The 24,768-nt window shown below is 40.6% G+C and overlaps 1 protein-coding gene across 3 annotated transcripts in view; it reads right to left on the minus strand.

The window, feature by feature from the left end:
* UBP1 (upstream binding protein 1) overlaps positions 1-24,372 on the minus strand; it is a 30,191-nt gene extending 5,819 nt beyond the window's left edge. Inside the window, exons 1-14 of one of the 3 annotated variants that reach the window (XR_014503829.1) lie at positions 23,694-24,359; positions 17,365-17,516; positions 15,775-15,851; positions 13,652-13,757; positions 12,687-12,793; positions 12,244-12,396; positions 12,033-12,143; positions 11,428-11,535; positions 6,498-6,604; positions 5,500-5,554; positions 4,458-4,551; positions 2,155-2,245; positions 1,842-1,975; positions 1,354-1,466 (exon numbers count right to left, since the gene is read on the minus strand). Coding sequence is in view for 2 of the 3 variants with exons in the window: in XM_083406957.1 (XP_083263083.1) it covers positions 1,354-1,466; positions 2,155-2,245; positions 4,458-4,551; positions 5,500-5,554; positions 6,498-6,604; positions 11,428-11,535; positions 12,033-12,143; positions 12,244-12,396; positions 12,687-12,793; positions 13,652-13,757; positions 15,775-15,851; positions 17,365-17,516; positions 23,694-23,806 (1,387 nt within the window). In the remaining variant the exon portion in view is untranslated. Of the gene's footprint in view, positions 1-1,353; positions 1,467-1,841; positions 1,976-2,154; positions 2,246-4,457; positions 4,552-5,499; positions 5,555-6,497; positions 6,605-11,427; positions 11,536-12,032; positions 12,144-12,243; positions 12,397-12,686; positions 12,794-13,651; positions 13,758-15,774; positions 15,852-17,364; positions 17,517-23,693 lie in introns of those variants that run through there. The other 2 variants (XM_083406957.1, XM_083406958.1) reach the window with 2 other exon arrangements.
* Between the last annotated feature and the right edge of the window lie 396 nt (positions 24,373-24,768).

Below are 24,768 nucleotides of genomic sequence, written 5' to 3' on the forward strand. Positions count from 1 at the left end.
TGGACCTATGCCATGTAGGGCTTTACAGGGCATAAACAGCACTTTGAATTGTGCCCGCAAAGAGACCAGAAGCCAGTGAAGCTGTTCTAAGAAGGCAATCCATATGGTCAGCAATCTGGCTGCAGCTCTTTGAGCCAGTCAAAGCTTCTGAGCACTTCCAAAAGCAGCCCCACAAAGACCATGTTACGGAAATCCAAACAGGATGTAACTAAGGCGTGTGTAACTGCGGCCAAATCATACATATCATTCAAGGCGTTTGGTGCACTTGAGTTAACTGTAAACACACTTCCCAGCCACCACAGAAATCTGAGCATCCATGTTCGGTGTCTCAATTTGATTCAGCACAACCTCGATACCAATCCTTTAAACAGGGCCCAGAATCCTAACCCATCAATGGCTCCCCTGACTTCCTGGAACTGAGCCAAGACAGTGCTCTGAGTTCCACGTAGCCAGAGGGGCAGCGTACAATGTCTATGTAAGGGACACACATCACTCTGCATCATCCTGCAAAGAGGTATTTCCAGTGCCACTTCATAGTGCATAGCAGTTGCTATGGTTTCTAGTTGCTGCAAGCAGTTAAGATCCTGTTCACCCAGACAAATAAGATTTAAATAGATGCAGCTCTCACACCATCACACTCTGTTCATCCTTTCATGCAGCACTTTTCATTTGTTCCTGATAAGCTCAATTTTACTTAACATTCATATAAAGATTATGCTAAAAATTTAGTTTTTCCTCTAGCGTTTGCAATTTCCTCAGTTTTGTTATCTGCAAATTTGAGCCCTTTGCGTAGCTCATTCATGAAAATGTTAAAAAGCATCACATCTGGGACGCCTTATAGATTCATACACTTCAGCTGAATGTAGGTCCTATGAATCCAAGCCGTTAATTAACAGCAGTTTCTTTTCAAACATTTGTTTTAAGAAGGCTGCATTGTGGGACAAGTTAAAAAGATGTGCATACATTTAGTCTATGACAACTTTACATTTCTGTTTTACTAACCAACCTACATAAAAAATAGGAGCAGTTACTGCCGATCTGGTATGATTTGTTCTTAGCATGTGAAATGATAGACTCTATCATGTTTATCCTCACCAGTATTTTTCTGTGTATTAGGTCACATAAAGTGTACACCAGCTCTCTGTACTGCGGAAGCTCCAATAGTTCTGTCCATTATAAACTACTCACACTGGCAGAGTAGAAATTTAACTTTTATTTGTTCCAAACAAATACTCAAAAAACCTTCAGCCCTAAAGATGGCTATAAGTGATGAATAAATCCTCCAATGTATAGTAATATAGTCCCATCTAGTAATACAGTTGATACTAAAATAAGCTCCTGACAGACACATACCATATATTGCACCATTCCTGCTCTCTCCACTGCCTGAGTCTTGCTGCCTTTCAAGTTGTAGACTTCTTGATTGCTCTTGGCATACATAGATTGTTAGACGTGGCCTAACAGACCTGGAATGTAAGGGGGGAAAATAAATACTCCTGTACAAAATAAAATGGACGTACGTCATTATGTTTTGTTACTTTTAACACTACTTATTTTCTTTACAAACTACTTCACATTTGAGGCAAACTATCAAAGATTGTTTAGTCTGATGACTCATCTCAGAACCACTGAGATTGTCTAATGGTGGTGAATTAATCTTCAAACTTAAAGCAATTAGGACACTGGTGTATGGTGCAATTTTGTAATATAACTACTTGAGTAACAGAAGTAACAGCAAGTTAACATCATCTATTATGCCAGCTTAATTCATAGTTAGAAATCTGCAATTGTTAATATTTAGTAGCCATGACCTCAAGAACTTTAGGTTGGTTATAGCTCACCTAAATGAGAAGATTTGTCTCTTGGCAACAAACCCATCCGTCTTCAAGAAATCAGTACTGCCCAACTGCATTGCTACCAGTCTTACAGTCTACCTTTGAGCTCATCAGTGCCTGCATCATATCTGTGGCCTGCCCTGAAGGTGTACAACAAAACATTCTTCTTTTGAGCACAGTACTTCCAACTCCTGCATGAGCTCACACAGGCATATGCCAATCGAAAATCTAAATTAATATCTCCCAAATCCCTCTAGTCTAAAACAGACTTTCGTACAAAACTGATGCAAGCAAGAGTTGGCACAGGGATAATATTTACCTTGATTTAAGTGCATTGTAAAGCCGAATTCCATCAGCTGGACCACAGATTTGTACCAGATCTTCTCTTGTAAGCTTCAGTAAATCAGCACCTGCAGAAATAAAGCAGAATAACATCCATATAATATATAGATCAGAATGCAATGTCCACAGTTGTAATATGCCACTGTTGCTTAAAGTGCATCTCAACAAATGCCTCTCCAAAACATTTAGCTGAAAGGAGATATGCTCAACCTTCCAATTCTGGCAGGACACGTTTCATGGCTTCAGGGACTTGGCTGAACAGCGGATTTTCTAACTTTGTCATTACGGGCAGCACTTCATTCACTGTGCTGAATGTGCACTGTGCACAATATTCTTATTTATTAAATTTCTATACCACCCTTCAAAGATCACAGGGTGGTCAGGGTGCCAAGAACACACACTCTAGATCCTGCCCCCCCCCCAAACTGGACAAAGCCTGGAGAGAGATGGATTCATTACAGACCCCCTCCTCAACTCTCAAGTTCACCCTGATGCTGCACAGAGTACTTGGGTGGGCACAGCTGGGTGAGACCAACTCCATCCTGTTCACCCATCCAAGCCTTAGCAATGCATATTCAAATCTACCAAGGATTCCCCCGCCAGCCCCTAATATTAGTGTGCCATATCCACAGAGCATTTTCAATTACAGCTTTCTGCCAACAAATCTCAAGACTCCTTACAGCTAGCCTCCTTGGGTAGCAACCAACATTTAGGAAAGCTCCCCAAAACTTTCAATTAACATTTAAAATGGTTAAGGGAGGGGAAATATTAAACATTCTTGTTTTCCCTTTGGACTATGTTTTCTCTTCTCCAACTTCTCTGCTTTGGTCTCAACTGTGACATCTGTTTCTCAGGTTACGGTTCTGTGTTGTTTACCTCTTGTCTTGCTGCTGCCACTTGGGATAGCAGCTGTTTTAAGGCAGAGACTGAAGCTGCTGTGTTTTCTCTCTTTCCTCCATATTCAAAGGAAACTGTGTTAAGGTTCTAATTATGCCTCTACACAATAATGACTGGGGTAGGAACAACAAGAGAAGGCTGTAGCAACAGCAACCTGCACTATTTTCACTATCCACAGCATCTCACATTTACTCTCAACGAGTGTGCATTCCAAAGACATGTTAGATCAGTGACTAAGCATGAAAAAAGGCAGAAAGTTCACTTCCAGCATATTATTTGGTGGGGATGAATTCTGACAGACACTCACAACTCAACTAGTAGCCTAAGGAAACATGCGTTGACAAATCCATAGAGAAGGCAGACAATCATATAATTTTTGGTACAAAAGAATCCAAATTGTATCATGCTACAACTGTTGCTATTAAGTTGGTCATATAAAGGGCATGGCATCAGGAGTGAGCAGCAAGATAGCCAACTTTGCAGGTGACACAAGATTATTCAGAAGACTTCCAATATCATGGTTTTATGTAAATAACTGCCATATCTGGAACACCGCATATAGCGCATCCCAACAGAGATATTGTACAGAAATAATCAAGTGTTGGAGCACCTTCCCCATAAAGGAAGCCTTTGGGGATTTTTAGAAGATGATAACTAAGGGAAGACATGGTGGAAGTGCTAAAAATTATTGACTGTGTAGAGCACAGCTGGACAACCTGTGACCCCTACATATGCTGCTAGACTACAACTCCCATCATCCTTTGCTATCAGTCATGCTTGGTTAGGACTTTGGTTCCGTTTCCCACCCCAACATACTTTAGTGTGATGTGATATTTTTCCTACTCTCATATGAGAAGTCTCACCCAATTAAATAGATCAACAACAAATACAGGACAGAGGAAAGTATATTGAACATGGTTACTACCCAAAACATCCCAGTGGCAAGATGTTTTAAAAGGGGGTTAGACAATTTCATGGAGGACACTTATTGTCTACTTCTTGGTTAAACCTCCATGCTTCAGAGGAAATATTCCTTTGCTCCTGGGGGAAAATAGGAGAAAGATGCTAATTGCACAACTTGTTTCTGGATTTCCCAGAAGTAACTTTTGGAAATAGGATGAACCCTTAGCCTGATTCAGCAAGGCAGTTCTTAAGATTATAGTGAAGAAGGGATGCTGCAAGTGTGTCAATAAAAACCATAAAAAATGCTGGAAAGAACTGACAAGGAAAAAAAGAAATCGGGTTGAATTTCCAATAACTAGCAAAGTTATCTGTTAAATCTATACTGCTCACTTGACTTATATATCAGAAATACATGAAGTCCCGTGGGATGAAGAGCTACTTTGAAAAACAAGCAAACTTAAAAGTTGATCTTGTAAGTACCTGAGAAATTTGAAAACAGCCTTGCGTACGTGGAAAATCTATGTTTAAGCAACCATTGTTGGGCTTCTTGGATTGTGGCCGATGGATGAAGTTGCTGGGGGAAGACAAAAAAATTACTAAAATCTACATTTTATATGGTAATATGCACTCTTGGGTTTTTTTCTTTCTAATTTCTTTCTATATTTTCTTTCTAAAAGTATTTATGTACCACTATATCATAAAGTATCTGGGTGCTGCAAAACAATAAAACACCATTTAAAGCAATATGAATACTCATTATAACTAATAAAACAAAATCCAGGAACACTTGCAGTTTCTTTGCCACCACTCTCTCCAAAAACCTTTCCGAGAGGATGACTGGCAATTGGCTTTTAATTATTACACACCATTGCGTCCAGGGTTGAATTTTTTAAGGATCAGCCACACCGTTGCCTTTTTAAGGGCAGATGGCAGAACCCAATCAGGCAACAATGCTTTCGTAACATCCTGGACGCACCTGGCTATTCTACTCTGGCCAGGAAGAGCAGTGATCGAAGACTGTGCATGGCTAGATGCATCACTTTAAGGATCTTGTCCACATCAGGCTGCACTGAGTGGAGCTGATCCTGTAACACTGGACCAGACAAAGCATTGGACAACTGGGCTGGATTTGCTGTGACAGCGGCATCTAAATCACTCCAAATTGGAGCAAGCTTGTCCTTCAGTTGCCTTGCAAACCACTTGCAGCTAGGCACTGTGTGCTTCAGGGTCTGCTCCACAAATCTGGAGTAACAAGTCCCCAGACAACATGGAACTCTGGAGCTGACTCCTTGCGGATGCAATGCATGCAGTCAACTGTAATGTCACTGCCTTCAAGGCCATGTGATAGACACAATGTATCAGCTTTCTATCTCAGCTTGGGGAGTGAGATTTCCACCACTCGTGCTCTGGTCTTTGTCCAGCCCATTTCATCAACCCCACAGCTCCTCAGAATACCAAGGAGCAATGCATTCTATCTACATGGTATGAGGGATTCCTGGTAGCATGAGAAACTGGCACTCACCTCTCCCGATACTGGAGGAATTCCATCTCCTTGGTGATTTGGAGATGATGAATTGCTAGACAGGGAAGGATGCGGAAAGGAAGATTACATTATTATTTTACTTTTATTTTTTGAAGCTATAAGGCTGTGATACAGAGGCATTCCTCTCAAGTATTTTCCTGCCAGCAAACTTCCCACTACAAACTCAGGTTAAATTTAACAGAGCAGTTTGGGAGTTCAGTGTTAGAATTCCAAACAGGAACCATCTCCAGTACATGTGTTGTTTTAAAGTGCATTTATCTGTCAGCACCTCAGAACTGAACTGCTAGAAGAGAATGGCCAGCAATTTTATAACAGGTACATTTTTGATGTCTTATTGGCATAATTTTACACTAACCTCTAAACAATACAACATAGCACTGCCACACACTTGCAATAGGATTCAACTTCCAGACTGAAGACCACAAAATATTGTTGTAATACAGACCTGGGCTGTTTCTCCTTATCCTGTACTTAGAACAGGGTTGGTAAAGGACATTTTACTGCCTGTGACAAAGTGCAAGTTGCCCCCCAGCCCCAATAGTCTACAGTGGAGACTGAATGATATGGTTTGTTTATATACCACTTTTTAGTCCAAAGGCCTCCGAAGTGGCAAACAATATTTATATTAAAACAAAAGCAATATACGCTAAAAGTACAATACATGAAACACCTTAATCAAAGCAATACAAAATAGCAGCAGACTTTTCAATGGCTGGTATGAAAAAAGGAGGACGTACCACTAAGAGCAGGAGATAACACAATATCCTCTGTTGCACTACTAAGCTAGGAATGTTGACAAGGGTTAACTTGTCTCTTCCATGTTTCTGTAAAGCTTTGGGCTTTGTATTATAATTTCTTGTAATGATTATCCCGAGAGAGATAATTAAACGCAAGGAAATCACATACAAGTTCCACAGCATTGTTTTCTTCAGTCTTAATCTTGATTTAAGATACGTCATGCTAGAAGAGAAGCATACCTGTCTGGGATACTGTAAGTAGTACTATGTGGAGTAGAGGCAAACGTCGGAGTTGGGGTAGGGCTACTGTTCACAAATGCAGTAGATGTATCAGGCCACGGTGAACACTAGAGAAAAGAGAAATATTAAAACAGCAGTTTTATAATTAAAGCTGGGCTTCATTTTGCAAGAGCATAACTCTTACTTTCTCAAAAGTTCTCTACCAGTCCTCACTTATTTTATCATATAATTATATATTTACTATGCATGCATACAACTCAAGCTAAGTCACTAAAAGTTTATACGTGCCTTGTGAAAATAAATTTAGTAATGACTCCCCCTCCCCACAAACAGAATCTGTTCAAACCTGCATTTCTAAACTATTCCATAAACTGATTGTTTTCAGTGAGTGACTAACAAAAACAGGAAATTTTAAAGGTAAGTCCACGCATTACCACTGCTCAAGTTGCTCCAGTATAACTGGATGACTCTGTAGGAAATATCCAGAAACTGCTCATGTACATTGGCTTTACTAGCATGGTTTCCTCCAAAAGAACCATGGGAACACAGAAGCCTACAAGGAACCACAAATCTCGCACCAAAAACTCATTCCAATGGTTTCCTAAGGGAAGCCATGGTAATTTAATAGCACTGAAACAAACCTAAGTTTAAAATTTAGATGCAGGTCCACAAAACTTTATGGCATCTCAAATGTGCACAGTGTTAATCATCCAAAAGCAAGAAAGGGGAGAACCTCACTCATACAGCAAGGGACTTTAGATCTCATGCAAACAACAAAAAAGGGAGGGGGACTTTTGAGCTTCTCATTCACATTCTACAACCAGTTGTAGCGAGCCTTGTTCTGCCTCACAGAAAGGGAGGGGAAACAGCAACACAACATGGGGAGAAACTTTTCCCACATACTTTAAGGAAACATGCACTCCAACCAAGGGCACTGCGTGCCAGCTCCTATATCCAGAATGCATTACTTGATCAGTTGTTGTTTTTTTAAAAAAGGTCTGCCCTAGTTTATCTAATTCTGAAGCATTGCTCTGAACCACTGAATGTCTGGAGGAGGATTCTAAGCATGTTCAGCTGAACAAGTTTAGATTCTTCCCTGTAACTGGAAGCCACAACTTACCAGGGTCCTCATTTGCAAGGGATTGGTGGATCATATGCTAGCTTGGCATGATTAGGTTGGGTGGGAAAAGAAACATGCATACCTTTGCAGTATCACTCCAAGGTCCACCATCCTACTTTCAAAAGCAATCTGTCAAATGTCTTTGGACACTCACAGAGTAGGAACGTGATAATGATCCAGTTTGTGCCCCAGTATCCAGTACTCAGAGGAATACCACCTGCATTTTCTTATCAGGATGAAACCATGCACATTCGGAAGAAGGCTATGAATGCCAATTTCATAACCCTTCTCCCTCTCTCACACATACCCTCTAGGGAAAAGAGAGCAGAACCATTCTCAACAGGCTTTTTTTCTTTATTCAACAAGAAAATAGTTTCAACAAGCCTGAGAAACACAGAGTTCTGTGTTTTATTATTTACTATTATATATCATTACTTCTAAGTACAAATATTATTAAATGCATGCTCTCTCTTTACAGGCAGGGAAAGAACTTCATCTCAATTGAAGCACAGAAAGCAGAGGGGGAAGCTGGCATGTACAGGTGGCCGGTTTTCACGCCTTTGGTGAACGATGGGGATTAAGCCCCAATTCTAGGGCAACAATAAATCATGTTCTGATTTCTGACAAAGCAAATATGCATTTCAAAGATGTGCACCCAACACTGAAGCTACACCCAAATATGCATGCTTGCATGTTTTTACTTCCAGATGTGAATTCTAAGATTTTTTTAAAAAAGATATATTCTCTTTAAATGTAATAGTTTAAAACAACATCAACAACTGAAATAAGTATAAGAAGGTGCCACAAAGTTTCTGGGTGCCTGAAATGTGAAGGTTCAGCATTTGTTTTGATACAGCATGTATTTTATATTACATTATGATTGCTTTCAATATACTAACTGAATGATATTCCTTCTGAGATTGTAATCTATGCTGCCTATGATTAAATGGGACATTTTAGATCAATAATTTTCTCAAGATTAAGCAGATTAGGCAGAAATTTTCTCAAGATTAAGCAGAAATTAACACTGGATTAAAGCAAATGCATTCTAGCTGAATAATTACTGCATTTTAAGGGTACTGAATTTTAAGGGTGCTATCCTATAGTCCCTGGGATGGTAATACCAGAGACTAAGATTTTGCAGAGCTCTCTCTCTTTCTCTCTGTGGGTGGAGGTCTGCCGTCCTACTCCGGCTGTGTAAGCCTGTTGCTTTGTCCACCACAACCAATCCTTCCCATGACCCAGTAGAATTGAATACCAATAATTATAAAGAGAAAGCTTCCTCCGTCAGTTAAAAATGAAAGGATAATACAAGCTTTGACTGTCTATCTCTATCCCTTTATACTTTATACTACCCCCCTTACCTTTTTTAGGCTGCACATTTATGGTAAATTTAAGATAAAAGTATCAGTAGCCTTTATGCCTTCTGAAATTACACTTAAAGTACACATTTGATTCTAAGCGAAGGTTTTAGATGTTGACCACTATTTACTACATGGACCTCTACTCAAGAACCTAGAAGTGATTTATTTGTAAATGTTCTCTCTATTTTGTATTACTTTCTCTCAGATATGCATTCTTCTGTTTCCAACCAAAGGAGCCAACTGTTTGTATACATGATTGCAGCACAAGTTTGAACAGCTCTTTCAGAAGAGCTCTTTAGTCTTCTGCTATTGTCACGACTGGACGGAACAGATTTCCAATTCTCACTATATCTGAAAGGACACTGCTGAAACCCTTATTGAAGGCATTAATGCAAAAGCTATGAGAAAAAGAGGACACGGTAGAATCATGTGAAACCTTGACGAGCCTAGTGGGGGTAGAAAACTTCTAGGGAAAATTCAGTGTAGAGCATCAAGACCCAGGTTCAGACCACCAGCAGCCATGGAGCTCACTGGATGATCTTGGGCTAGCTGCTATTTCTCATTCCAATCTACTTCACAGGTTGTCATATAGTGGAAGGAGCAGGAATGGCACAAAAACATTTAGTGGCTTTTTAAAAGGAAGGTTTAGGGGGTTTTTTGTTACCACAAGATAGCACTCAGTGATGATTGCCATCCTATAAGCCAACAAGAGCTTTCCACCACTGACACCTTAGGGACAGAAAGCGTTGGCATGCTACATTAGTGATAGAGAACTTATTCAGCCCGGTTGGCTGAATCCCCACCTCCCTGAAGGCCACCTGTCATTTGCCTGCTGACGGAGCTGATCAGCAAGGCCTGCCTGCAAAGGAACAACTGAGAGCACCCTGTATGCTCCCAACCATTCAGTTGCTGCCGCACACTCAATATCACATATCCCCTATGTTTCAGAAGTCCGACTGGCCTCAACTAGAAGCCAGGCACTTATGTTTCTGGTACCACACTCTGGAATACTCTTCCAGTAGAGATTTGGCATGGCTTACTTTCAAATGTCTCATGAATTATTATTTTTTATGCCAGACAGGTCTATTCAGTTGTTTACTTTTTATTTTTTCAGAATGAGCCGGCATTTTGTATTGATTTTCTGCATCCTACATTTTATTGTATTGTATACATTGATATCGGACGCGGGTGGCGCTGTGGGTAAAAGCTCAGCGCCTAGGGCTTGCTGATTGCATGGTCGGCGGTTCGAATCCCCGCGGCGGGGTGAGCTCCCGTCTTTCGGTCCCAGCTCCTGCCCACCTAGCAGTTTGAAAGCACCCTTAAGTGCAAGTAGATAAATAGGTACCGCTTTATAGCGGGAAGGTAAACGGCGTTTCCGTGTGCTGCGCTGGTGCTGGCTCGCCAGAGCAGCTTCGTCACGCTGGCCACGTGACCCGGAAGTGTCTCCGGACAGCGCTGGCCCCCGGCCTCTTAAGTGAGATGGGCGCACAACCCTAGAGTCGGACACGACTGGCCCGTACGGGCAGGGGTACCTTTACCTTTACCTTATACATTGTTGGGTTGATATTTTATATGATTGAGTGGTAGATAATTCTTATTTTTTACAGTAGATAATCAAGATAGCGATATAGGGAATATACATGTAATTTGGAGAAAAGAGACAGTGGGTGAAATTAGGGCCCCTGCTGAAATTCAAAGTGCCAGTTCACAGGAGAGAGAATGTTACCATTCAAATGTATTGTCAGTCTAGCCAAGGACATTTTAACAACTGGATATGCTTGAACTGGCTCTTTCCCTGGCAGCTGCTTTCATGCTAACAAATGGAGAAGGCCTATTTTGTTGTGTGTACAAAGGGAAGAATAAAGGCCTACATAGCATTATTCAACTGTCAGTTTCTAATTTTAAGAAGTCTATCATATAAATATTTGCATATTGAGCAAATACATGATTAGGCCAAGCTCATTTAGGAATTTAACAATAGTATTAACAAATGGAAAGCCATTAATAAGGAAAGCAAAGTATTATTACTGCAAATAGTTAGACAATACAGGGCCATGAAAAAAAAATAGTTTGTGGAAACTTACATGTGAAAATATAGAAAAATACATCTCAACTGAATGATATTGCTACTTCTCATTCCATTAATTACAGGAGAGAAAACAGCTGTTAAGAACATAGCTATTCAATAAAGCCATTTCAGGTGTAAACTGAAGCTCTTGCTTTTATTAAGAGTCACAGGCCTGCTGACATTTTTATGTGTTAGATTTAGGAAGTATTTCTCACTAAGATACAAGCATGAAGTAATTTGTGGGTAAACGAAAGTGCACAAAATTAAGCCAAGGCAGACAAAATCCTTGTTTTTTAATCTTGGGTGATGGAAATTGGTCCTATATCTAACACTGCACAAGATAACTTGCACAATGAAAAGTAAGCAGAAGTCCCTTACACTGCCTCGCTTTGCCAGAGAATCACCGTAGTCTGCTGGCAAAGTCCGCTTGCTGGACTTTTTCTGCTCATGTTCAACTGCATCTTCAATTATAGGCTCAAGCCTCATCTGGACAAACACCAAAGATGTGGATCAATTTCTTTTCATTATACAGTGAGGAAAATTTAAAAGCCTTTTAAAAACTTCTGCAATCGTTAGAAAGCTATAGGAAACTCACTGGTGTTTAAATAAAAAGAAATGCAAGAACCCAGTGAGGCTCTGCCCATAAATTCAATAACTTCTAAAATACAGCTCTGGGCTCAAACCAGACAAGAACAAAACAAATCCTGAGACAGTTTTCTTTCAGCACTGAAGGGCTTTTAGACATGTACATGAGGTTTGAGCAAAGCTAAATGTTTTAAGAAAATATATATTTCTACTTGATCCTAAGTCTTATGGGTCTTTGTTTCTTTGTCAAAGACATCTGTCAAATGAAAAGCCTACTTTTAGATATATTTAGCTTATGACCCACCCCTTGACACTCTAACTCATTACTTAGATTAAAGTATGTTATGTGTACTATGCGCCATTTATCTCTGCAAACGAAAACATTTCAGTATTATTACCTCTGTGAGAATTGTAGTGTCATATGAAGGTTGATATTTTTCTTTTTCATGAGCAGTTCGTTTCTCCATTTTTTCTCTGTCGGTTTTCTGTTTTCTATCTGCCCCTTTTGGCTAAAAATTAAATTACACACAGAAATCAAGCTTTAGAAAAATAAATACCACAAGCCTCTGTACGCCAATTTCCTCCCTGCTGTTCATTAACATCTCTTACCTTAAAAACTTTGATTTGGCAGCTGGCCGAATGCAAATGATCAGTGTATTCTCCGTTTTCTGTCTGTTTAAAAGTGTCAACCTGAATCCTAAAAGGAACTCCTTTTTCACCTCCATGTTTACGAGGTGTAAATTCAGTGCTGATACAATGTACCTAGGGGTTAAAAAAAAAAGCCACAATATGGTGTTCATTTGTCACTACAGTATTACAGTTTTCTTTTTTATGGGAGGGGGAGTAAACAAGTTGTAATCTTCATTTGAGAAAAAATTATTTTCAAGATTTCGACAATTATTTAACTTCTTGCATACAGTACACAAGAGTGATGTTACAACTAAGAAGAGCGAGGACTGTGTTTCAGCTCTTTTAAATCATTAAAGATAACCAACATTTCTTTCCCACCATTAAAGACTACTATCATTTCTTAAGAAAACAAATCTACAAACCTGAATAAAGGCAGATGTTCGTTTTCCAGGATCCCACAGAAATTCAACTGCATTAAGCTGGCTTGGATTTGTCTTTATATCGATTACTCCAACTGACATAGGAATATCTTTATAAAATAAACACAGTTTTGGGGGGAAAACAATGCAGTGAAGTTTTCATTTGCACATTTTCATCTTAAATAATGTTCTCTTAGGACAGATTGAGAGTAGCAATAATGAACATGCAGAAATTTTGTTTAAAGTTTCAAGTCTTTCTTTTTAAAAAAATACCATCTTTGTGCTTTGATCACACCATAGTAATTGTTACTAACAGGGTATCTCAAAATGAATGAGAGAATTTTCAATGCCCTTTGTGGTAAAGGTAAAGGTACCCCTGCCCATACGGGCCAGTCTTGACAGACTCTAGGGTTGTGCGCTCATCTCACTCTAGAGGCCGGGGGCGGCGCCGTCCACAGACATTTCCGGGTCACGTGGCCAGTGTGACATCGCTGCTCTGGCGTTTACCTTCCTGCTATAAAGCGGTACCTATTTATCTACTTGCACTTAGGGGTGCTTTCAAACTGCTAGGTGTGCAGGAGCTGGGATGGAAGACGGGAGCTCACCCCGCCGCGGGGATTCGAACTGCTGACCATACGATTGGCAAGTCCTAGGCACTGGTTTTACCCACAGCGCCACCCACGTCCTTTGTGGTAATCTACGTAATAATGCATGATTTAAACCATGTACAATTCAAATTCTACTATATATACGTCAGAAGAAAATATTTAAATTATTTAAATAACCATGCACAATTATTTAAACCATGTACAATTAATGTACCGTGCCCTTTGTGGTAATCTACGTAATAATGCATTATTTAAACCATGTACAATTCAAATTCTACTATATATACGTCAGAAGAATTAACACTTCTCTTGTTAATTCATCTCATCATATGAAGAGGCTATGTTAATTAACACACCTACCTAAATCAAGTAATCTGTCTCCAGGGCGATTCCATTTCCAGCCTTCAAGTTGCTGGTGCTCAGTATACTGCAGTCTTCTGTCATGGAACACAACTCTTATAATACTCTAAAATAAAAGATGATGGATATCTAGTTCGCAGTGTAAAAATGTGCCAATGCTATGCCCACCCAAATTTTCCTACTGCAATGAAATCATACAGACAAGAGCCATGCTTCCTTTTGGAGGAATGCTGAAGTATACAAAGGTATGAGCTTCTCACAGATAGCCTGCAGAGTGACAATACCTTAGTTTTAAACTAACTTTGAACATTCTGATAATTCTCTACCTGGTTATGTGCACTCTCTCTTCTATCAGGGTGATAAAAGTTCCTGAATTATTTGCAACTCACAGAGCACCAAAGAAAGGGATATCACAGAATCATAGAGTTGGAAGGGACCATGAAGATCATCTAGTCTAATTCCTTGCAATCCAGGAATCTTTCACCCATTGTGGAGCTCAAACCCATGACCTTTAGATTAAGCGTCTCATGCTCTACCAACTGAGCTACCTTGATTTCAAAGAAAAACTATACAGGCTGATGGGACTGGACAAACCTATGTGTTAGCAATATAAAACTGGAGCGGGGCACACACAAAAAAGAAGAGGGGGGGAGATACTGATGTGAGAGCAAGTGAGTCTGTACAGGTTTTAGAAAACAGAACCTGTTAAAAAATATATTCACTAGAAGCTGTAACCTGGATTCAGCTAGATACAATGAAAATTTAATCCAGATTAGCCATGTGGTATCCTCCAAATATGACTGGACTACTCCGTTTAGAATTTTGTAAATATCACACCAGTTAATTAGCACTAGTATTCAAAGTAAGGAAAATGTCACTTATCAGTTACAGGCTCAATAAATCCATCAGCAAGTTCCTCAGTACTTGTGCTTTAAGATATAATAATCATCAAGGACATTTCTTCCAGAGTAAGAATATGCACCCAGTTTAAGTAAAAAAACATACACCTCATTCTCTGCTTCACAATATTATTCTTCCTTTCAGAAAACAAGAAGGGAGGTAAACAACCAGGCTGGAAATATACTTGTATAACTCAACTAAAATGGGCTCATGTACCCTATGACATCCACTCTAAATTATTTTGTCGACTGCAGCCCTAACACTGATTTAGAAGTCTCAGGTAACGCCAGCAGATTGGAGGACTGGGAATCATGAGAGCCAGGAGTTTCCTCACCCACTTGCCAGGCAGCTTAGGGTATGTTTTTCTTAAGGTGATAAACATTCACAGCTGTTGTGACTAAAAGAAGCCCTAGATGTTTAGAAATTCATAATTCAGTCTCTATATTAGTTTTCGTCTGTCTAACAGGGATTTTCAGCGAGAATAGTTCACAAGAGTGAAGGCTATTTGGGTACTGAATAGTGATGGGTGTCCTCACCCCATGTCAAGACTAGCTCAGAATAAGCAGAAAGGGGAAACAATCCAAATTTTAAAGTGTTGTAAAAGTTCCAAAAGCTCATACCTGATCTCAAATACAGAAAGCTGTGATAGCATCACTAGTACTGAGCCACCTTTTAGGCAGGTATAATAACCTTTTTTTAATCCAAAGCCACATGTATTAAATTCTGCTGAGTATTCTGAATAGTGAGACTTTACACAAGGTAATTTTTTCCTTCCTACAACTGAAAAGTGAAACTAAAAGCTAATTAAATAATGGTTACATGTTCTTATAGATTCCTCACATTCAACTGTTTCTGCCTTTATACATTAGAGTGAACTATATATACTTGAATTGGGGTAGGAGGATTTAGAGCTGAAGTACGTAGTTCAGGCCTCAGCCCTGGATGGTCTAAAAAGTTACCAGGAAGAAATGCTGGAAATGCAAAATGACATCCTACACCACTGACATGAATTCTCTGGAATATCCCAGTAGTCCAGCCATGTACAAGTTTTGGGGATGTCCGGACCCATACTGAAACCTCTGCCATTAGAAAGTGGGTGATGCATTCTCTTCTTGCTGCAGTTTTAAGAGCCAAAACAGGGAAATGTTGTTGTCATTGGAAGTAGCTCCAATAGCTACATAGAATCACAAGAGACAGGAATCAGGATTGAGCCAACAACATACCTTCACCATTTTCCCATTGATCTCTGGCATATCTCCCAATTTTCTATTATCTAACAGCCGGATTTCGTAGGACTGACCTTTCAAAGGGAAAATAATAATAATTTTACTTATGTAGTGCCCTTGGCCAAATGCCACTTTACTGCAATACTTTCAAAGACATTGAAGTACTATATATTATATTAAAACAATTTTAAACTGTTCTGTTAAAAAGAGGAAAGTGGAATGTGAAAGGGAAAATACACAATTGTAAAGCTCCTCTAGCATGAGGGAAAGAAAATTATTTAGGCCCTTTTGCAAAAGTGAAGAAGAAGGAGGGAAAGCAAATTGGAAGACAGCTACTATAAGCTAAAGATTCTGCCGACAAAAAATTGCACCTTTTATCTACTGATTTAAAATGGCACCACATAGTATTTCTAAATGATGTTCTTACAACATATCTCGAATGTCTGTGCCTGTATCAAACAGAACCTTGAAAACCACAGTGCCATCTTAAATACAGCCTACACTCTTATAGAAAGCCAGTGCACAAATCAGGATGGACATCATAACTGTAAGCAACCAGTGATTTAAAACACACTACAAGAGATGGAGAAGCAATAACAGAAATCAAGCCTTGTAGTCACCAGGCTGAAACCATCCTAGTACAAGTAAATAAATGTCGAAATTATTCTCCTTTTTGTGTTTCCCATTCATATAACACAAATTGTCGTCTATGAATAGTTATGTGACAACCTGACGCTTTCCTCAATCTAGTATTAAATTTAGGACAATGAACACTGATTCTAATTTATTAAAATACTGCATCAAAGTATCAAAAGAACAGGGTTTTTTCCAATATTAAAAAATGAATATATGGAATAAATTTTATCCCAATACAGAAATTTAAAAGCAGCTATAAAAGCAGCTTAAAGAGCAATGTACCACAATCCCCGCCCCATGAACAAAGTTGAGGAAATGCATTTTCTTAAATGTGCCAATGTATTGGGGATCATAGGTAATCTCATAGGAACACTTTTTCCTTAACTTAATGCACTTCCTAAAACACTACATTGCCAAGATGACTAAATTACACCAAGCATTCCAAGGAACGTTTAGGAGAATATATTAAGTGCCAGAAGGTTTTGAATGGAAAACAATGCATAAATAATGTTAGAGGTCTAGGAGCCCTCAAAAACTTATTTCATACCCCACAAGCTATCTTCGTAGTCTAAACTTTATTTTATTTAGCAATACTATTAACCTTGACCGCAACTGTTATTTCTCAATAGAACTTCAAGTCTGGTTTTTTCCTAAAGAGAAACATAAAACACTATCATATAGCACCATTCAATCTGATGTTGGGATTAGCCAGCATCTAGAAAAAAACCACACATTTCCTGTTAATGGAAATGTTTGTATTCCAGTTTCATAACTATAAAATCTAATGCCTTTCCTTGTTGTCTCTATACATACCAGGATACCAAAACAAGCACAGATATTTACAATGAGCAAGTATTTTGAACAACGATTATTATTTCAGACATTTAAAATTTATTAAAATGTAGCCACATACAAGAGCAGCAGAAGTCTGCTCAGAGGAACAATGCTAACCTTGGTTTAAGTAAGTAAGGGTTTCATCATGTAGTTTGACAGCTGGAGACGTTGCAGCACACATAACATACTGAAACGGTGGGTGTTTTGTGTCACTGTCAGGTGGAAGGCTGGAGTCTTCTTGCTTGAAAATGGGCAGTGCCAGAACATCACTGAAATGAGAACAGGTGACAGTGTTAGATCTCAGAAGCCTTACTTCTCTTTGTTAGCAACAAGGAAATTACTCAATGGGAAGGCCAGTGGTATACCAGCTGGAAGCGGCAGTCCTGTTTCCAGGAAAACAGTATCCTTGAATACAATTCTCCTTCTGAATGTATGCTGAAACCCCAGCAATATTATTCATTTATTTGAATGTAAGTATTTTTACCCCACCTTTAAAATTGCTTCCTGTAAGGCAGCTCATGTAACCAAAATAATTATGAAATAACAAAACAATTAAAACACAGTATCTAGAGTATCCAATAGATTATAAAACACATCAGCAAAAACCAAAGAGCAAGCAAGAATAAGTTTTAAAACCATATAAAGTGGAATATAAACCATGGAATAAAAGGATCTCCAAAGGCAATCTAAGTGGAAGAGGCAGCATGCTGAATTTCCTGGGAGAGAGATCCATAAAATGCAGCCTTTTCCTTGATACCAAGAGTAAGCCATGCTATGTTTGTTATACAGCATCCCACAATGGCAACCTAACTCTAGAATGAAGAAAAATATGTAAACAGTTGTAAATTACAAGTAGACACCATGATTATGTAACCACTTATAGCAGAAGTGATTATCATTTAGCATAACAGATATTTCAGGTGCTATTTCATGCTAGCTTCTCAACAAACAAAAAAGTTACACATTTGGGACTTCGTTTTAATTTATGTAGTGAATCTTGCCCATTCTTCATAAATACTGTTGTAGTTACATCAAGTTGATACTAAAGAAACAGAAGGAGGGGGAAAATGATGACATTGTTTATTTAAAACTAAAGATTCCATTATGCTAATAGCTTACAAGTCCCAGACAACATGGTGAGATACCATCTGCCTCAAAATCTCCAGGGATTTACTCATCAGCCCTACAAATTTTTACTATGTGGGCCAGTCTGCTAACTACCGTTCATCATGTACTCAGTTACTTCACATTAACACATGGCATCGTTTTCAAAACAAGCAGAAGTATTTCAACTGAATTCTGGATAAACAAGCATATAAACAACACTTCCAAGCAGGATTTACAAATGATATGTCAACGCCAGAAGCTGCACTACAATCACCTTTTTCAACAAGAGAAACAAGCAACAAGAGAAAGAGCAACTCTCATTTTTTTTTTTATCAATTCAATATTGAAATCTTACTGAAACAGCAGTTTTAGCTCATATCAGGTAGTTGGGAACTACACTGTGCACCAATCCAGTTTACAAAAGTCTGCCTTAAATCATGTGAACAAAAAGCAAACACCATTTATCTAGTATAGAGAAAACTTCAGTCTATAAAGAGTGCAAGCCAACAAGTGTTAACTGATCTATCAGCTAGTGAGCCACAGATGCAAGTGAAACCCAAGGTACTGGCTACTCTTGACGAAATCTTAACTGGAAACAGAGCTGAGTTACCTAAGAAGTCACCTTCTTCCTACTTACCATCTGTGGTTATCTGAATGTTCTGGAAGGTTATTCTGAAGTACTAACACTAGGGGACCAATTTAGTCACTAGGATTTCTCTGGAATACATGAACTACCTCGTCCTAGACAGACATTTCAACTACTGAACAATATCTGATGACTCCCAAAACTCACCACAAAGGTTCAATCAGCTTGCTCTAAAAAAATCCAACCCTGTTTAAGGGGGGGGGGGAATCATTCCACTTGCATCATTGCCAGAGAAAGGGAAAAAAAATCACACAACAAGGTTCTTACTTTAGATACCTGATGATAACCTCAAACTAACAAAAGAGATTGTGACATAACTAGTACCTCAAAAGAAAAAGAATGGGCTAAAGAAATGTGGAAGCAGGGCATATAGCCATGTATTCTTGTCAAAATAAAAAAGCAATCAGTAGCTATAGTTTACACAGATTCTCTTAGAATTTATTTAGTTTTTATCCCACCTGTTAGCCAAAATGGCTCCAGAGAAAAAAGGTATCTGCACTCAGGCTTGCAATATAAAATGACATAACACAGAAGAAGAAAAAATGGACTGGAAGGGAGGGAGGGAAGTGCAACAGCCATTCTTCACATAAAGAATAAATAACTTAATCTACTATTTGATTACTTCATCAGAAAAGGCCAAATTCCTAGAAGTGTGTGGCTTACGTACTAGTTTAATCAAGTTACATAGTTATAAAGGTCAAGTTATACAGATCAGGCCTTGGCATACTGGAAACATTGATAACTACAGATGAGGAAAGAGATTATTACACTTGGATGAAATTCCAGTGACATTTATGCTAACAGTTCCTGATAAATAGGTACTGCTCCAGCAGGAAAGTAAAAGACATTTCTGTGCGTTGCTCTGGTTTGCCAGAAGCGGCTTAATCATGCTAGCCACATGACCCAGAAGCTGTACACCGGCTCACTCGGCCTATAGAGCGAGAGTCATCCACGACTGGACCTAATAGTCAGGGGTACCTTTACCTTTTTATATATGTATGTAATGAGGTCCTTGACTGCCCCTCAACAGTGACTGTTTTGTTTAGATGGCCCGAAGTGAAGGCAAGACAAATCCCTGACTGTACTGTGCTTCAGAAATATCAGAACTTGCTGTTGTCCAGTCTCTCTGAAAGTCAGCTTCAAAACCAATAATATCACAGTCCTTCCTGAATTGGCAGAGATTGGTGGCAACCACAACTTTGGGCTCCCAAAGCCGCTCCAAATTTGTGCACTCCAGAGATCATGGATGGTGGTGGTGGGAACTGCAGTGGCAAATAGATTAAAAATGTGAAGACTAATCTGAGCAAGTATAACAAACCAGTGTTTGGATACCATTGTTGGCTGGATCCTCATAAGCTGCTGTGTATAGGTAATTCCCATGTCCAGGAACTGAATAGGCTTCCTTGTTCTGCATGTGATTACACTGTCTCTGAAGGGGGTACATAGCTTGGGATGCACATAGAGCCATCACTATTGGTGGAGGTGCAAGTGGCAAAAAGTATTTTTTACCAGCTTCAGCTGGTATGCCAGCCATGGCCATTCCTGGACAGGGATAGCCAGGCCACAGTGATCCACACCATGGTATTCTCAAGAATGGATTATTGTATCACACTTCTAGGTAGAGCTACCCTTAAGGTAGGTTGAGAAGCTGGAGCTAATGGCTAGGCAGTTAAATGGAGTAGCCTACTTAGGAATGCATTACACCAGTTTTGAAGGAGTTGCACTGACTGCCTAGAAACTATTATGTTAAGTTCACTTTACTTGTGTTGACAAGCAAAGCAAAGCCTGTCTCAGAACTTAGGTATCTAATAGAAGGATTTCTCCCATATACACCTGCCCCAGACACTGAGAACTGGTGGGGATTCTCTTGAGAGTGCTGCATTCGCTTGGAATCTGGTATGCAGAAACTTGAGAAGGCATTCTCAATAGTCCCCCCAACCCCGCCACAACTATGCAAGTCCCTTTCCGTCCAGCTAAAATCTGCAGAAACCCTTAGTAGTTTAAATTACCTGTTAAAAACAGACAGTGTTTTTTCCTCCTCTGCATTTTGCATTTTATACCTAGATGCTGTGGATTGCTTGATATGGATGTTTATATAGAATTGCTGCTGTTAATGGCTTTAGTAAGCATATTGCTTGAAAAGTGAACTTTACATCACATCAACCACCACCACCACCAGTAAAACAATTCAGTGGTCAAACACATACAGTACACCCAGCTAAGGGAAACAAGGTTCAGCGTCTGATTCTCTTCTCCCCTCTGCCCTGGTGTGGAATGAACCCACTCACCCGTCCCATAAGTAGCCAAATATTCTAGTGTTATTAGTTTCAAATTGGAATTTAAAATGTCTGTTAGTAATGTTGGCTTATTTGACTATTATTGTGGTGGGAGTCTCTTCTTCATATTTTCATATTTCACCTTTTCTCTAAGGAGCTCAAGGGTGGTATATATGGTACTCTCATCCTCTTTTTAGTTTTACAACCCTGAAGTTAGGCTGAGACACAGTGACTGGCCTAAGGATACTCGGCGAGCTCCATGAACAAATGGGGATTTGAACCCTGGTCTCCCTTGACTTAATCTTAAACCAACCAATACACCACATTGGCTTTATTGGAATTTATTGTTTACGTTTTTGCAGGACTTAGTTCAGAGCCCTTTCTTCAATTCACAGTAAAAAACAAACAGACAATTAGAGCACAGCCTAACATGCAATTTAAAAGCGAACAACACAACTTGGAATAATGCCACACCTGAAGAATAAAATGGAAGGCATATCTCACCTATATTAAAGATACAGGACATTTTAGATACAACACACTGTCCATTTAAAAAGAAAGAGGAAAAACTAAGCACTTTTGAAATTTGTACTTGCTGCAGCATCATCAGGGCTTTAAAGCAAAATGCAAATGTGAACAGCAGCCTCTGGGGGGAAAGTGTAGAATGGAGATTTCTTTTACCAACAGCACCCAGTCTACCTGAACTATTGTTATCTTATTTTTATGTGCTGTAAGCTGCCCAGAGTGGCCAGATGGGCGGGGTATAAATTATTACTACACTGGTACCTTGGTTCTCAAACTTAATACATTCTGGAAGTCTGTTCCAAAATAAAGCGTTCCAAAACCAAGGCATACGTTCCCATAGAAAGTAATGCAAAATGGATTGATCTGTTCCAGACTTTTAAAAACAACCCCTAAAACAGCAATTTAACATGAATTTTGCTATCTAATAAGCTCATTAATCCACAAAATGAAAGCAATAATGTACTATACTATAAAATAAATAAGACATTATTGTAGATGATAAAAATTAAAATTAATTTTTTTCTTACCTGCACTGGTGACAGTCATTGTTTGGATTGGGGGGGGGGGCTTTTATCCATTTCCGCAGTCACACAACTAATCAATCAGTAGCTGAACTGGGTTCCACAAAAACAAATTATAACCGAAAATCCGCAAAACAAAAACGCAAAATAGCAAAAACAAAAGCACCAAACTTAATCCATTCCAGAAGTCCGTTTGACTTCTGAAATGTTTGAAAACCAAGGCACAATGTAATGTAATGGTTTCCCCAGCCACTCTGGGCAGCTTACAACACATAAATATTGTAAAACATTAGACATTAAAAATTTCCCGATACAAGGTTGCCTTCAGATGTCTTCTAAAAGTCAGATAGTTGTTTATTTCCTTGACATCTGATGGGAGGGTGTCCCACAGGGTGGGTGCCACTACCGAGAAGGCCATCTGCCTTATTTATAAAGGCAGAGGGCCTTCTCGGTAGTGGCACCCACCCTGTGGAACACCCTCCCATCGGATATATTGGCAAAGGCTGTGATCCCTTGCTTCCTCCCTCCTGATCGAACAACAGGCAAGGTATCAGAGTCAAGGCCACCTGGAGGAAGAAGGCATACACGTGCACCTGAAGTTACCATAGAGCAGTAGGCGCAGCTCTTTCTGTGAGAGCGGGACTCCCAAGCCCCAGAGGGCAGCTCCCTTATAGTAAGGTTAATGCTTAGTGGGAAATGATATACAGTATAATGAATGGAAAAGGATGTTTAAAATAACGCTTGTAAAAAAAAAAAAAACCAGACGCCTTTCTTTTGGGAATTGTAGGGAAAGAACAACCTAAACTGTTCAGAATCTTATTCATGTACGCTACTACAACAGCAAGAATGTTACTTGCCCCAAAATGGAAAGAAGCAGAAGTCCCAGCAAAGGATGAATGGATACAAGAACTTATGGAATATGCAGTAATGGCGAAACTTACCGGAAGAGTAAGAAATCAAGATAAATTTTTTATAAAGGATTGGAAATGGTTTACTGGATATTTTGCAGATAAACTGTAAACATATAAGAACATTGGCAGGATTATTGTAATAACCTGCGGTTTCATAACAGCATATATTTAAAGTAGATGAATAAATGAGCCAATTAAGTTAATTTGGAATATGCCAAAAATAAATTTAAGGAACCGCAGAAAGAGGGCGAAGGAAGTCGAGTTTTGAAATGTTAAAAAGCTTGTAAAATTAGTGAAATGGATAAACCCGAAAAGCATTTAAAAAAACTAAGAGAGAGACAGAGGAGGCGCCGTGCCGCTGCTCCACGGAAGGGAAGGCCACCCACTTGCCCGCCCTGGCGCGGCCCAGCTCCGCTCCCTCCCCGCTTCTTCCACCCCGCTTGCCGAGGGGCCGACCCACCTCATGCTATAAGCGCCAGCGCCCAGCTCTTGCCCGATGCCGGAGAGGCTGGCGTCGAAGTCGTGCGCGAGGCCGGACTCGATCACTTCGTCCATCTTCAGCACCCACGCCATCTTCCACCGGCGGCCTCGGGGGGAGGCGGGCGGGCGGGCAGGCCGGCCTGGGCAGCGGGGCAGGAAAGGAGGCCTCCTTTTCCTCCTCCCTCTCCTCCACCCCTTTGCGGCGAGGCCTCAGGCCGGGCGAAGGAGGAGGAGGCCTCGACGGGAAGGGCTCCGAGGGAGCGCCTCAGCCCCGGGGGAGCCCTTTCCCCTCCGAGGAAGCGGCGCTCGCGGGAAGCGACGACGCGGAGGAAGCCGACATCCTGCGCTTTTCTCTCTCTCTCTTTCTCCCTCAGGCCGGGCGGCTGCCTCGCCCGCCGCCGCCTCAGCAGCCGCCCCTCAGACCAACCGCATCAGCGCCGCCCTCGGCTGCCACCCGCCGCCTCGCCAGCCCCAACGGCTTCTCCGGCAGCCGGAGCTGTTCCGGCGTCTCCGCCTCCTTCCTGGTACGTTGCCGCGGCGGCAGCAGCAGCGGCGGCGGCGGCGGCAGCTGCCGAGCCTGCGCTAACATGGCGCCCGCCTCTCCTCACAAACGTCGCCAGGGCGGGGCGGCGGTTGCTCGGGGCCTCTAGCGGACGGGCTGACCAATGCGGAGGGCCCCTGGCGACGTTGAGCCAATCAAACGAGGCCCCCCTTCTCTTCAGTCGCTGGACGCGAAGGCCGCGCGCTGCCTACAAGGCCCAGAAGGCTGCGCAGCCAGCGCAGCTGTCGGAATAGAGGCGGGCGTGTCTTACGGCGACGGCGCTGACGCAAGTTGCGTGCGGCCTCTTGTTCGCCTCGGCGCGGCCGCAAACAACGCGGAACTTTTCGGCGGCGGTTGCCGCGTGGCCGCGCGATTCCGGACGGCTGAACGGATTTAACGTAGAGCTTTCGAAACGCTCCTTGACGGTCGCTATAGCAATCGAGCCCGTGACTGTTTTGAAATTCAAAGCTTCTGCAATAATAAAACAGTTGAAAAGCAACCGTCTATCGAAGAA

The sequence above is a fragment of the Podarcis tiliguerta genome (assembly GCF_965153285.1).
Source record: "Podarcis tiliguerta genome assembly, chromosome: 12".
In the NCBI taxonomy this organism is placed as follows: domain Eukaryota; kingdom Metazoa; phylum Chordata; class Lepidosauria; order Squamata; family Lacertidae; genus Podarcis; species Podarcis tiliguerta.